Below are 12,773 nucleotides of genomic sequence, written 5' to 3'. Positions count from 1 at the left end.
TACTTTAAATTTATTTAAAAATATTTTATTAATGTAACTGAAAAAAATAAATAAAAAATAGAAAGTTTAATTAATGAAGTAAAAATATTTTCAAATGGGTACTTCTCTTTTAATAATATAGATAAGAAAAAGGGGAAGAGTTACTATCAACCGTTGATCCATGGACAAGTGGATCCCTAACCGTAGATAAATTGATGATGTGTCATATTTTATCCAATCCCGTCTTGCGTGTATATGAGGCTCACGTTATTGACACGTGGCAATCTCATCTGCCTTTTGTTATCTGCCTATAGTTTTCTGGTGGTTACGGGGAAAATCCTATGATTTTAGAGATAAGACTATAATATACTTCACCGAATGTTCTAGGAATATTTGTATATGGTTTCTCTTCTGTAATTGGTTATGCGTTGACCACCAAATTTTAATTGGCGTTTACATGTTTGTGATGATAAAATAAAATTGTGGGAATTATTATCAAACTGAATAATATGTCTTTTTCGTTTTTTTGACAGCTGAATAATATGTCATGTAGAAGAGATTTGTATTATATGTTTGGTACTTACTGGTTATGAATGATGAAGTTTTGTATATATGTAATCGGTGTGCTTATGGATAAGTGTGATTTATAGCCTATAGTATTAGTTCATCGTTTTCGTCTCACCTGCTTAAGATATCAATTACCATAGTATCAAATAAAAAATTATAGTTGGGTTTAATAATAAGTGGAATAATGATACAACAAGAAGATAAAAGCTACGATAAGATTAATTTGATTTAATGCAGTTGGTCTTTTCAACAGCTTGTGGTTGCCTCTCGTTGGTGTTGTTGTGCTGTCGAGAAATGAAAGACACCGTTAATGAACACACACGTATACGAGAAAAAAACATAAGTATAAATTATTTAATTAATAATTCGTTTAATTTTACCATCATACACGAAACCATTTGATTAGCCAACTAACTTTATATTATAGTCAAACCTTCATCACATCTCTCAACTTGCGTTGCGTTGCGTATATATCATGCATGTATCGTTTCTTGCTAACGCGTATTCGTTATCCATATTAACACATAAGCGAGTCATATAGTAGAAATCCTACTATATTTATATTCGTTATCGGTACATGATGGGCAAATCTCCTAAATATCACATTTCTAAGTTTATATCACAAAAATAGCACTCAAAAACTAAAATGACCAAAATAACACCTTTCTAAGTTTATCATTTGAAAATTTTAATTTTTTTATTTTTCAAAATTTGAAATCTTATCCCCAAAACCTCATTTCTCAACTATAAACCATAAACCCTAAACTCTAAACCCTAAACCCTAAACTCTAAACCCTAAACTCTAAACCCTAAACCCTAAATTCTAAACCCTAAACCCTAAACCCTAAACTCTAAACCCTAAACCCTAAATCCTAAACCCCACCCTTTAACTTTAAACCCTAAGTTTGTGACTTTTGATAAAACATTAAGGGTTATTTTTGTGACTTTTGACCTTGAGTGCTAGTTTGGGAACAAAAACTTGATTTAGTGCTATTTTTGTCTTTTTCTCTTACGTGATTTTGATTCTGTATAAAACGTTACACAATCAAAATATATAAAAAAGAGTAAATAAAACAAATAGAATTTTGTTTTTGTCTCCTATACATAAGTAGCGTTGACGTATGTATCTAAGAATAAAATACATGTGCACGTAAACGTAATCCTTGACAAGTTTGTCAACGATAACTTGGACGTTGCAGTTAACATCACCTTGCACAATAATTTTTCTAACCATAGAAAAAACGATGGGCCGAGATTCGTAAAGGCCCAACATAATAAAGTTGGGCTTATTGAGGGGAAGTCAGTTAACGGAATTAACTAGATCTCCGTTTGTGAACATTTGAAATTTAAAACTAGTTCTCCTTTCTCCTCCAACGGCTCCTTTCTCAATCCCTAACTCTGTTTCCTCTCTCTTCTCCTCTCTCTGTCCCTCTCTCTCTCTAAGATCTCCGAAAAATCTGAGTCAATCGATTGTTTGAAGATTCTGTATATCGAATCAGGTACTGTGTAGTGTGATTGATTGGCTCATGATTGAAGAATCTCAGATTGAATCACTGTGTTTTTTTTTTTGAAATATGCGTAGATTGGTTAGGGTTTAGATCTCGATTTGCTCAATTTGTTGTTTGTTTGCTTTTGTAGGTGGTTACAGTGAAAGTGTTATTAGCTTAAACGATGGAGAAGGTGTACGAAGAGCTAGATGAAGTCAAAGCCGCGAATGAGAAGCTCAGAGCCAAAACGGAGCTTCTTGAGAACCTGAAGAAGGCTCAGAACAAGCAGTTGATAGAGATTCAAGAGGCGAGATCTGTGATCGAGAAGCAAGGTTTTGAATCAGAGGAGAAAGCCAGAGAAATCTCTGAGCTGAAGGGAACGAACGACGATCTGCAACGTTGTTTGAGGGAGAAGGATTCGGTCCTCAAGCGTTTGAATGAAGCTAACGATAAGCTTAGAGCTGATGGGGAAGAGAAGCACCGCGGATTTGAAGATGAGAGGAGGAAGTTGGTGTTGGCGTTGGATGAAGCAGGTGAGAAGAACATTGACTTGGAGCAGAAGAGCAATGTCTATAGAGCTGAGATTGAGGGACTCAAGGGGACTTTAGCGGTGGCGGAGAAGAAGAAGATTGAAGCCGAGAAAACCGTCAGAGCTTTGAAAGAAGCGAGAGGGAGAGATGACGTGGCGGTTAAATTGGAGGAGGAGAAGACTCAGGTGGAAGAGAAGCTGAAATGGAAGAAGGAGCAGTTCAAGCATCTCGAGGAAGCTTACGAGAAGCTCAACAACACGTTCAAATCTCGCAAGAAAGAGTGGGAGGAAGAAAGATCGACGATTCTAGACGAAATCTACTCTCTTCAGACCAAGCTGGATTCGCAAATTAGAATCTCGGAAGATCTCGAGAAGAAGCTGCAGATGTGCAACAGCGTGCTGACGCAAGAAGAGACGAGAAGAAAGCATCTCGAGGTCCAGGTTTCTGAGTTAAAGTCTAGATACGAAGACGCCTTTGCGGGGTGCCGAGACGCGAGGACGCAGCTCGATGAGTTGGTTGGTAAAAGAGATGAGGAAGTCGCGGAGCTGAGACACTCCTTGAGCACCAAAGAGGCGTATTTCAAGGAGATGAAGTACGAGAACGGGAAGCTTGAGCTGGAGAACCGCGAGCTGCTGGCTTCGTTGAGAGAACTGCAAGAAGCTACGATTCAGGGATCGGGAAGCTCTGCGCTATCAAAGCTGAAAAGCAAGTTTCGGAACTTGGAGAACACGCACAAGAACTGCTCAGCTAATCTAAGGAGTAAAGAGTCTGAGTGGAGGTCTCAGCTGGAGAAGGTGGCTGAAGAGATGAATGATTATAAGTCCCAGCTGGGAAGTAAGGAAGCGGCAGTGAATGAGCTTGAGTTGGAGCTTGAAAACTTTCATTCCTCGGCAGATAAAATGAGGCTGCAGTATGAAGAGATCTCAGTTATGTTCTTAGTGTTGAGTAGAACAGTGTCTGAGGCTCAGTCAAGGCTTGTGAATGTCACAGATGAACAAACCAAAGACGAGAGAAGTAAAGAAAAAAGGTGTTCTATACTGATTGAGGAGCTAGAGCAAAAGAGTGTTGCGCTGGCCAGGGCGCACGAAGAGACTGAAGCAGAACGCGAAAGGGTGGCGTGCTTGCTGAAAAGAGTTGAAACGCTGGATCATTTTGAAGAAGAGAATCTTCATATGCAGAAGGAGGTGGAGAGGTACAAACAAACAGTTGAGGAGTCATCTAAATTCCAGGCTCAGATGAAAGAAAAACTGAAAGAGGCTGAGATTGACTTCGAAGAGAAGCTTCTACAAGTCTGCGACGCACTTGACAACACAAACTCGGACCTCGTTGCAGAACGTGAGAAAGTGGTGGGTTTAACAAGGCAGATTGAGTCCTTTGGTGTTATCAAAGAGAAGAATCTAGTGATGGAAAAGGAACTTCAGAAGCATAAGGAGATGCTGGAGGAATCAGAAAAGCGTCGAGTGGTTTTAGAGGAGCTTGAAAGGGATTCCAAGGAGAATATTAGAGAGCTCTGCAGCAAGGTTGACACTGCATATGCGAAGTTGGCAGAAGAGGTTGAGAAGAATGTCTCATTGATAAGAAAAATTGAGTCCATTGATCAAAACGAAGAGCAGAGACAAAGGGAGCTTGAAAGTTACAAGGAGAGGCTTGAGAAGGCGACTAAAAGTCAAATTCTGTTACAAGAGAAAGTTGTAGAGGTGGAAAGGCACTCGAAAAGGAAACTTGCTGAAGTTTCTGAGGCCTTAGAAGCAGCGAACTGTGAACTGTCTGATAAAACCTCTGAAGCGTACCAGCTTGAGTTCCAGTTATGGGTCTGGAAATCCATTGCTAAGAGGTTGAAAGTGGAGCTCGAGCAAGACCAGAACCTGCGCAAAAGAGTGGAAGCTTCTCTTCTTGAACAGGTTACACTTGGAGATGCCATGATGCAAGAAAGAAATGAGCTGGTGAATAAACTAAAGGCAGCTGCTATGTCTGATTCAGAGAAAGAAATCCTAATAAAGATTATGAGGGAGAAGGACAAGAACTTGGAAGAAGTCCAGAGAGAGGTAGAGCTGTCCCAACAAGAATCACTTACAAGGGAGCTTGAGGGTGCTGTTTTTGCGCATATAACTGTAGAGAGGGTGTTGCAGAACGAGAGAGATGAATTGGAAACTTCATTAAAGTCTGTGTCTTTGCTTCTGGAACAGAAGCAAAACGAGGCTACTATGGTTTACAAAGCATGGGAGAAACTAGCTGCTGATAAGATTCTTACCGAGGTAGAAACCGAGGCGAAGAAGCTGATGATAATAGAGCTAGATGAGGACATCTCTAGTATTAGCCAGAAGCTAGAAAGATCCGATGAGTATGTTTCTTGTTTCAGAGCAGAAGTGGAGTCTAAGCAGGGAGAATTGAAAGAAGTAACCACACAGTTGCAGGAAAGGCTAAGAACTTTAGAAGCGGACAAGACAGAGTTAGATAAACAAGTGGCAAGTTTGTCATCAGAGAGACAAGAACTTCTCTGTTTTATCAGCGAACTGGAGAATGGAATGTCGAAGCAGTGTGATGAAGACACGAAGCTGATGAAAGCTTTGGACAAAACAGCCCAACGTTGTGATGGATTTGGTAAAGAGAACAACAGTATTGGTTCTCCAAGATTGGTAATGAAGCATGAAGATGTTGCGGTTGAAGATAGGTCACCATTTAGACAACTTAACCATTAGACTTATAGTTTGATTCCATTCCACAAAGACACAATGTTTTTAGTTGTTTTATCCTCGGTAAAACTTGTTTGTTATGTTGTTTGATGATTCTCTGATGAAACCCTCTTTCTTTAACAGAGGCATTTCTCATTGTATAAAAAAAACAAACGTACAATGGTATGTTTATTAATCATTTGGTTTTCTTTAGCAAATTCAAACGATTTTATTTAAATGTTGTATAGTAATGTGGACTATTAGTCTCTTACAAACAGGGCTAGTTGTAATTTGGCTGTGTTTAGAGGGGTGATACTTACCCATTTATGCAACTTTTGAGAAAGTTCTTAAATCCAAAAGTTGAATTGATAAATTTATTGGGAAAACGTCAATAAAATCCCAAACTTTACAAAATAAGTTAAAAAAAGCCTCAACTTTTAAGTAAACCAAAATATTCCCAAACTTTAAAAAAATTCCTAAAATAATCATGAAGTTATATTGACTCGGTCATTTTAAACATTTTAAAGTCAACTGTTAACTTTTTATAAACTTCCGTTAATTAATATACGATGTGTTTTACTTTATCATTAAGAAGAAAAAAAGAAACTCGTGGTCTTCTCTTCTTCTCCATCGATAACAATCCCTAATTCTCAAAATCATTCACCTAAATCCATAGTTTACTACACAGGAAGCAAGCTTAATTCTTGACTATTTGAAAAACACAGATGGAGAGGCCGAAGAATCTTGATCATAGACGTCGTAAGAAGAAGGCTACATCGAGTGAAACAACCGAAGAGGGGCACAATGCAAGAAAAGGTTGTGAGCTTGAGCAAATCGCCGCAGTGAGAGACGAAACGAACCTCGACCCGACACTGAGAAAGGCCGTCAGGATGATGATGTCGACCTAGATGAGGGAGAATGAGATGGTGGTGATAATGAAGAGGATGATGTTGAAGAAAATCAAGTAGAAGAGAATGGAGAAAATGGAGTAGGTGTGGAAGAATAGAACTGTGATTATTTATCACAACATTTTGGAGATGTCACGAGAGAAGAAGAGAATGCAAGTGATGGAGAGAGTGGTGATGATATTTGGGATGATGAGAAGATACCAGATCCATTTTCTTCTCACGAAGACGAAGACGAAGAGGAGGTAGAACGAAGAGAGTTGTTTTCCAATAGTGTTGACAATGAAGAACTTTTGGAATTGGGGAAGACATTTGCTTGTACAGCAGATTTCAAGTTGGCATTGTTAAGGTACTCTCTGAAGACTCATTACGACATTTAAATCTACAAGTCTACATCAAGGAAGATGGGTGCGAGATGCTCTGATGTTGAGTCGAGTTGCCTTTGGAGGATTTACTGTTCTTACGAACCAAAGAGGTACAAGATGCAAGTGCAAGTGTATATCAATGAGCATAACTGTACATCAGGCTATTCAAAGATGCTAAAGGTATCGTCAATTGCTTGACTGTTTGCGGAGAGGTTAAGGATCAAAAGGAAGTTTACGAAAAAAGAGATGGCTGAAGAGGTCAAGAGAGAGTACAATTTGATTGTCAATGTGCAAAAGCTATTTTGACAGAGAAAAATAAGCCATGAAGTGCATTTCTCACGTATATGGGATTATGAACAATCTCAAGCTTAATAACTTCTTTTTTCTTTTATTATGTAACGGTTCAGGCCATCTTTTTTGTTATGTGATGACTAAAACCATCTCTTTTGTTATGTTATGGCTGAAACCATCTCTTGTGTTATTTAATGATTCAAAACTCTCATCTCCTTTGTCATCTCATTTTGTTAACAGCATATCATGGATCACGTCTTTCTTGTTACACGTCTTTCTTGTTACACGTCTTCTTTGTTACGTTTCTTTGCCATCTCCTCTTTTGACTCAAACTGTTCCAGCCATCTCTTTTATTATTTTGTTTAACACCATAACAACACATCTTCTTAATCATCATGAACAACACATGTTCTTAAACATCAAAGCAACACAATTTCTGGGAATTAGGGATTTGTAGAGTCGATTAAGAAGAAGAGAAACATGAGTTTATGTTTTTAATCAAACGCATCATTTCACTATTTAACAGAAGTTAAAGCAAAATTAACGGTTGACTTCTGAGTGTTTAAAAAGGCCTAGTCAACATAAGTTTAGGATTATTTAGGAAATTTTTTGAAAGATTGAGAATTTTTTGGCTTACCCAAAAGTTGAGGATTTTTTTAACTTATTTTTGTTAGTTCGGGATTTAAATGACGTTTTTCCCTAAATTTATTGTTAACTATTTAGATATACAGACAACTACGAAATAGATAATAATGCTTACCGTTTGCGGTTCATCTTAAATCGGTTCAAAATTAAATAAATTTCCTTAATTGTAATACTTTTGTTTGAATAAGATTATGTGGTCATTAGTTTGGCGGTTAAAATAAGTAATCCACTAAACAAAAACTAGAAATTGATCTGCACACCGTGTGGGTATTTATTTTTACTTTTTATGAGTAAATATTTGCTTCTAATGATTAATGATATATATTTTAACATTTATAGTATAGCTAATTGTATATTATTTATTTCCAAAAATAATTATATAGTGTGAATGCAATAATTTAACCTATTGTTTCAAATTATAATTTGTATCGCATTTGTATAATATATTTATTTTATTAGTTTTGAGCTCAAGTTCTAGAGTGGAGAATTTATTGTAAAATAGAAATCTGAATATTATTTGTCTCAGTATTTCATATATTAATAAATTTAAGTACATGTATAATTAAATTTTAAATTATTAGTAATACATAATTAATTATTTATAAATTTTATTTGATTTAGTTTTATTTCTAAATATACTTGAAACAATATATTCTATCAGTAATTAGTTAGAAATGAATCAAATGATTAAGGTATATTATATACTTGTTTTAAATGATGGAAAAATAATTAATGCTAAAATTTAGGAATAGTTAAAATCTTAATGGCAGAATCTGTAATTTTTAATTTAGAAAAAGAGTTATATTATTTTTGTATTTCAGTTTTAATAAGATAGATTTGTTATTCAAATTTTATGCTTCATCTTTTAGTAACAAACTTAATGAAATATACACCCAAACAATATATAAAACTTAGGAAACAATCTTAGGATAAAATTCTATGATTCTTACATATTAAGATATAGTTGACTACCCAAATATATATTAAAATTTATTCATTAAATTAGATTTTGGACCGAAATTCGTAATTCTTAATATGTAAAATCACATCGTTTAATATTAGTTTCGTTACAAGTATATCTCAGTTACTCGCAGGAAAATAACTATTATTCAAAATATTAATACAAAATAGTAAATAGTAGTAAGACTACATTTCATGCATTAAATATCTGCACAGCCTTTAAACACAACCAGATCAATATAAAACCATAGTGTCATTTGCATAACAAGTATACATCATTTATAATCTCAACTAGGAACCAAAACACTTCTCTCTTCTTTGTATATCTCTGATGGCTTCTCATATGTCTACTGTGGGAGAAGTTACCGTCGGTTCACAATGCCACAAACTTCTAGGCATGCGTGACTTTACTAGCGCTAGGCATCTCGTTAAGATGAATAAACAGTTAGGCAAAGATTGGCAAAAACTCGACCAAGTTGAAGCAATCTGCGACGTGATCATCGCCGCAGAGAACCGGCTTCCCAACGGGTTTATGGATTACTATGGAATGCTTCGGGCGACCCGATTCGGACCGGTGGTGTTGGATGATTTCAGGAGGTTGATGAAGCTCCTAGATTGGAGGTGTAATGGTCTACCCTCTAGCCAGGAAGCTGCTCAATATGCCTACCAAGCCTGGTCGATGCTTTCTAAGCCCGTCATGAAGGCCAGATACGATCTCGACATCTCCTCCCCGATGGTCGGGATGGTTCAACTAGGGTTTCCTGAAGGCAGTTCCTTTGTCCCCAAGGAACAGAACCCTAATCAGGATATTGGTCGTGGAAATGACAATAAAGTGGTGGTTATTTCTGATGATGACGATGATGGAGATCAAGACATGATAACAATGGCTCGAACAGCGAAAGTGTTCAAAATTAATGGAAAGAGAGTGAAGTTTATACCATTGAAGAAGAAGAAAAGAAAGGATTCTTCAACAAGCAACGTGAGGAAGACCTAGTTTTTTTTATTTATGATTTTAAACCTAGTTTTTTCCAGTAATAAAACAAAGATTGTACTTTTCATTTTTCTTGAGAATCTCAATCTTTATTGTATTATCTCCTTCCTGTTTTTTAATCCTAAGTTAATTATTACAAAATATTTCCGTGCTTGGTATCCATTAATCACCTATTTATTACACTTTTGAAGATCTTCTCATTGATATCTTTGTTATTATTACAAGGCTTTTGGTCTTTATATTTATACACAACAACAAAACATTCCCCTCCATTTGTTTTTTATCGATCTCTCCTTTCTCTTGGTGTCGCCATGGTTTTACTTCAACATGTAAGTCTCTCCCTTTTACTTTCTCTACAAGCAATCAAAGTTCCTTCCTCTCTGAATAACTTTTTTAAACGCAGTTAGAGCAAGGGATGCGTCCACTTTCTCAGCGTTACAATGCAACAACGTATTCAACAACAATGGGAAGAAACTTCTTCTCAAGTGGAACCTCAAGCAGCAACCTATTCTCCTCAAGAGGGTACTCAGCCAATGCAAAGCCAAAATCGAAAACCGAGTCCAAGGAGGTGGCTGCAAAGAAACATAGCGACGCAGAGAGAAGAAGAAGGCTTCGGATTAACTACCAATTTGAAGCTCTTCGCACAATTCTTCCAAACTTAATCAAAGTAAGTTTAGTGTATGCAATTCTATTACACCAAATACATATCAAGATAGTTAACACTTTTGTAAACTTAACAGCAGGATAAAGCATCTGTGCTAGGAGAGACTGTCAGGTACTTCAAGGAACTAAAGAAGCTGGTTAATGAGATACCAACCACGCCATCTTTAGAAGACAGTTTGAGATTGGGTCAATGTAAGAACAGAGACTTTGCGAGAGTCGTGTTCAGCTGTAGCGACAGAGAAGGGCTGATGTCTGAGGTGGCAGAGTCGATGAAAGCAGCGGATGCAAAGGCGGTGAGAGCTGAGATGATGACAGTAGGCGGAAGAACCAAGTGTGTCTTGTTTGTTCAAGGTGTGAATGGGAATGAAGGTTTGGTTAAGCTCAAGAAGGCATTGAAACCTGTGGTGAATCGTAAACCAGAGGCGACAAACAACAACAATGGAGTATCGTTAATGTTGCCTCAGCAGCAATGAGTACATATCTCTGTTTCTACTAGTGCCATTAGAGAAGGTAGATAAATTAGATGTAAAGGTATATAAAAGCCCGTGTGTTATTGAATTTGGGTGGATACATACTTAACACAGTCTATTATATTGTTGCAGCTCTTTCTTTGTGAGTGATTGCTACATTATTAAAAAGAGGTTAAAAAAGTAATCTTCCTTTCCTAACTCCACCACATTCATTTTCTAAAAACTCTTCTATATGTATCAAAAGATGTTCTTCAACACTGTGAAGCAAAAAAAAAGACAAGGACGAACCATTGTTTTCCTAAAAGCAGTTCAGTGGGAAGGGAAACATGTTTTTTTTTTCCTTTTTCATTCTACACAAGCAAGCAAGCAAACAAAAAAAAAACGAACTACTCAATCACTATCAGAGCCAAGAACTTGCTTTTTGATTTCACTAATCTTTGTCTTGAGTTCTTCTCTGTTACTCTGCAAAGAAAGTTAAAATTGTCGTTTTATTAAACAAGAAATGAGAAAACGGGTGATTTAAGATATAAACTCAATAGTGTTTAGATAATACCTTAAAAAGCAAGTAACGTGTCGTGAACCAGAGTGTGTATCCGAGACCAACCACTTCCATGAGCTTAGGTAACTGAACCATCCAAATGAAATGTTAGTATAACATGTGTTTGGAAACAAAAATAAAAAGGATGGCTCGAGGTAACTAACCAGAGGGACTGATTCGAGTGAACCAACGATAGCAGAAGTCAAGTAGATAGCAAGTACAGAACCAAACCCATAGAGAACGATTGAATACGTGTTGTCTGAGTCCAGCTGCATTACAAACCCCAAAACATCAACTGATTCTTACATTTTCGTAATCATAGTCAACATACATACTATGAAGTCTATGAACAAGAGGCATTTCATACAATCAAAACTCTAAGCAGATGTAAAAGCTGCTAATAGGTAATGAAAATACCTTGATATCGTTCAAGAACTCTAAGGAGGCTTGAGTTTGCTCGTCTTCAGCTTGAGCTTCACTAGTGAAGTTTTTCTCTTTGTCTGCAACCACATCACTAGTAAAGTTATCCTCTTTGTCTGCAACTACTTCAGGCTTCACAAGACCAAACTCATTAACTCCAGTTGATGTGTCTTCAGACACTGTTTCTCCCGGAAACTTCCTCGTGCATCGCAACGTGTCTTTTCCATTGGAACAAAAAAACACACACAAAAAAAAGACAGACATCAAAGTTTCTGTCTTGATGGCAATTGGCAAGAAAACACTAATCAAAGCCAATCAATTAAAAAATATCGAAGGCGATAACAACGAGTGAATCACGTACGGGATTGAAGACAGAGAGATGGAACGTTTCCCTGGAGGGGGAGTGAGATTCGACTAACAGGGGCAGTGTTTCCCGTCAGATATACGTGGCGGCTGGTGGTCAGAGGGAGGTGAGTGATGGTGGTGACTGTGGAGAGCTCCATTTTCGTACTGTCGAAGGAACCAAAGTGTCTTCCGGTTTCAGAAATCGGTGAGAAGAAGGTAACCTTTCCTCTAGGGTTTTTTACGCGTTAATAATATTTGGGTCTTTAAACTCAAGCCCAATTATAATTGTAATGGGCCGGCCCCTTTTTAAAATTTGTTATTTTATTGACGCAGACTATATTTTTTCTTGAAAATTTTAAAAATCATTGTCGTCAAATAGCTGTGTCTAGGCCGGTATTTCGGGTTTTGGTTCGGTTTGAGTATGTCAGATAAAGATATCGGGTAGTTCAGGTAGGGGGTTAAAAGATCTATTTACTACTTGACATATTTTCGGTTCTATTCGGTTCGGATAGTTTCGGGTTCGATTCGAATAGTAAAACAAGGAACCGGAAAATACCCCCAAAAAAATTTGGTTCTCGTTCCGGTTCGGGTAGTTTGGATAATTCGGGTAAAATATTGGTTATTTAGGGTAAAATATCAAAATAATTAGGATGATTTAGATAAAAATGTGGATCAGATTTATCTGGATAGTTTCAGATAATACTATCTCGATAGTTTCGGATATTTTATAATAATTTAGTTATTTTAAAATATTTTTTGGTACTTTTAATAGATTTTTAAATTATAAATATATATTTAGATATGTTATATGTATTATAATTAATATTATATATTCGGATACCCGTTCGGTTCTCGGTTCGGATCCGGTTCAGTTATTTCAGATATAGAAATATAGAAGTCGTTCGGATATTTGAAGGTCTTGATCTGATTTCGGTTTCGAGTATT

The 12,773-nt window shown here is 36.7% G+C and overlaps 4 protein-coding genes across 4 annotated transcripts; 3 read left to right on the top strand and 1 right to left on the bottom strand.

The window, feature by feature from the left end:
- The first annotated feature begins 1,446 nt into the window (after window positions 1-1,446).
- LOC125583927 (uncharacterized protein At4g38062-like) lies at window positions 1,447-5,434 on the top strand. Its single transcript, XM_048751519.1, has 2 exons — window positions 1,447-2,045; window positions 2,185-5,434. The coding sequence occupies exon 2, from the start codon at window positions 2,218-2,220 to the stop codon at window positions 5,260-5,262; it is 3,045 nt and encodes a 1,014-aa protein (XP_048607476.1). The 5' UTR covers window positions 1,447-2,045; window positions 2,185-2,217; the 3' UTR covers window positions 5,263-5,434.
- Window positions 5,435-6,898: 1,464 nt separating this feature from the next.
- LOC106384190 (uncharacterized protein At4g38065-like) lies at window positions 6,899-9,395 on the top strand. Its single transcript, XM_048751520.1, has one exon. The coding sequence runs from the start codon at window positions 8,733-8,735 to the stop codon at window positions 9,393-9,395; it is 663 nt and encodes a 220-aa protein (XP_048607477.1). The 5' UTR covers window positions 6,899-8,732.
- A 409-nt stretch (window positions 9,396-9,804) lies between these two features.
- LOC106384189 (transcription factor bHLH131-like) lies at window positions 9,805-10,989 on the top strand. Its single transcript, XM_048751521.1, has 2 exons — window positions 9,805-10,059; window positions 10,133-10,989. Exons 1-2 carry the CDS (start codon window positions 9,808-9,810, stop codon window positions 10,526-10,528), a joined length of 648 nt encoding a protein of 215 aa, XP_048607478.1. The 5' UTR covers window positions 9,805-9,807; the 3' UTR covers window positions 10,529-10,989.
- On the bottom strand, window positions 10,738-12,085 carry LOC106388891 (protein CURVATURE THYLAKOID 1D, chloroplastic-like). The gene is made up of 5 exons (XM_013829067.3): window positions 11,845-12,085; window positions 11,481-11,701; window positions 11,228-11,332; window positions 11,079-11,150; window positions 10,738-10,987 (listed from the first exon to the last, which is right to left on the bottom strand). Exons 1-5 carry the CDS (start codon window positions 11,984-11,986, stop codon window positions 10,916-10,918), a joined length of 612 nt encoding a protein of 203 aa, XP_013684521.1. The 5' UTR covers window positions 11,987-12,085; the 3' UTR covers window positions 10,738-10,915.
- Window positions 12,086-12,773: the final 688 nt, after the last annotated feature.

This window comes from Brassica napus, chromosome C3 (assembly GCF_020379485.1).
Source record: "Brassica napus cultivar Da-Ae chromosome C3, Da-Ae, whole genome shotgun sequence".
Taxonomy (NCBI): domain Eukaryota; kingdom Viridiplantae; phylum Streptophyta; class Magnoliopsida; order Brassicales; family Brassicaceae; genus Brassica; species Brassica napus.
This window is presented reverse-complemented; position numbering and strand designations above follow the sequence as displayed.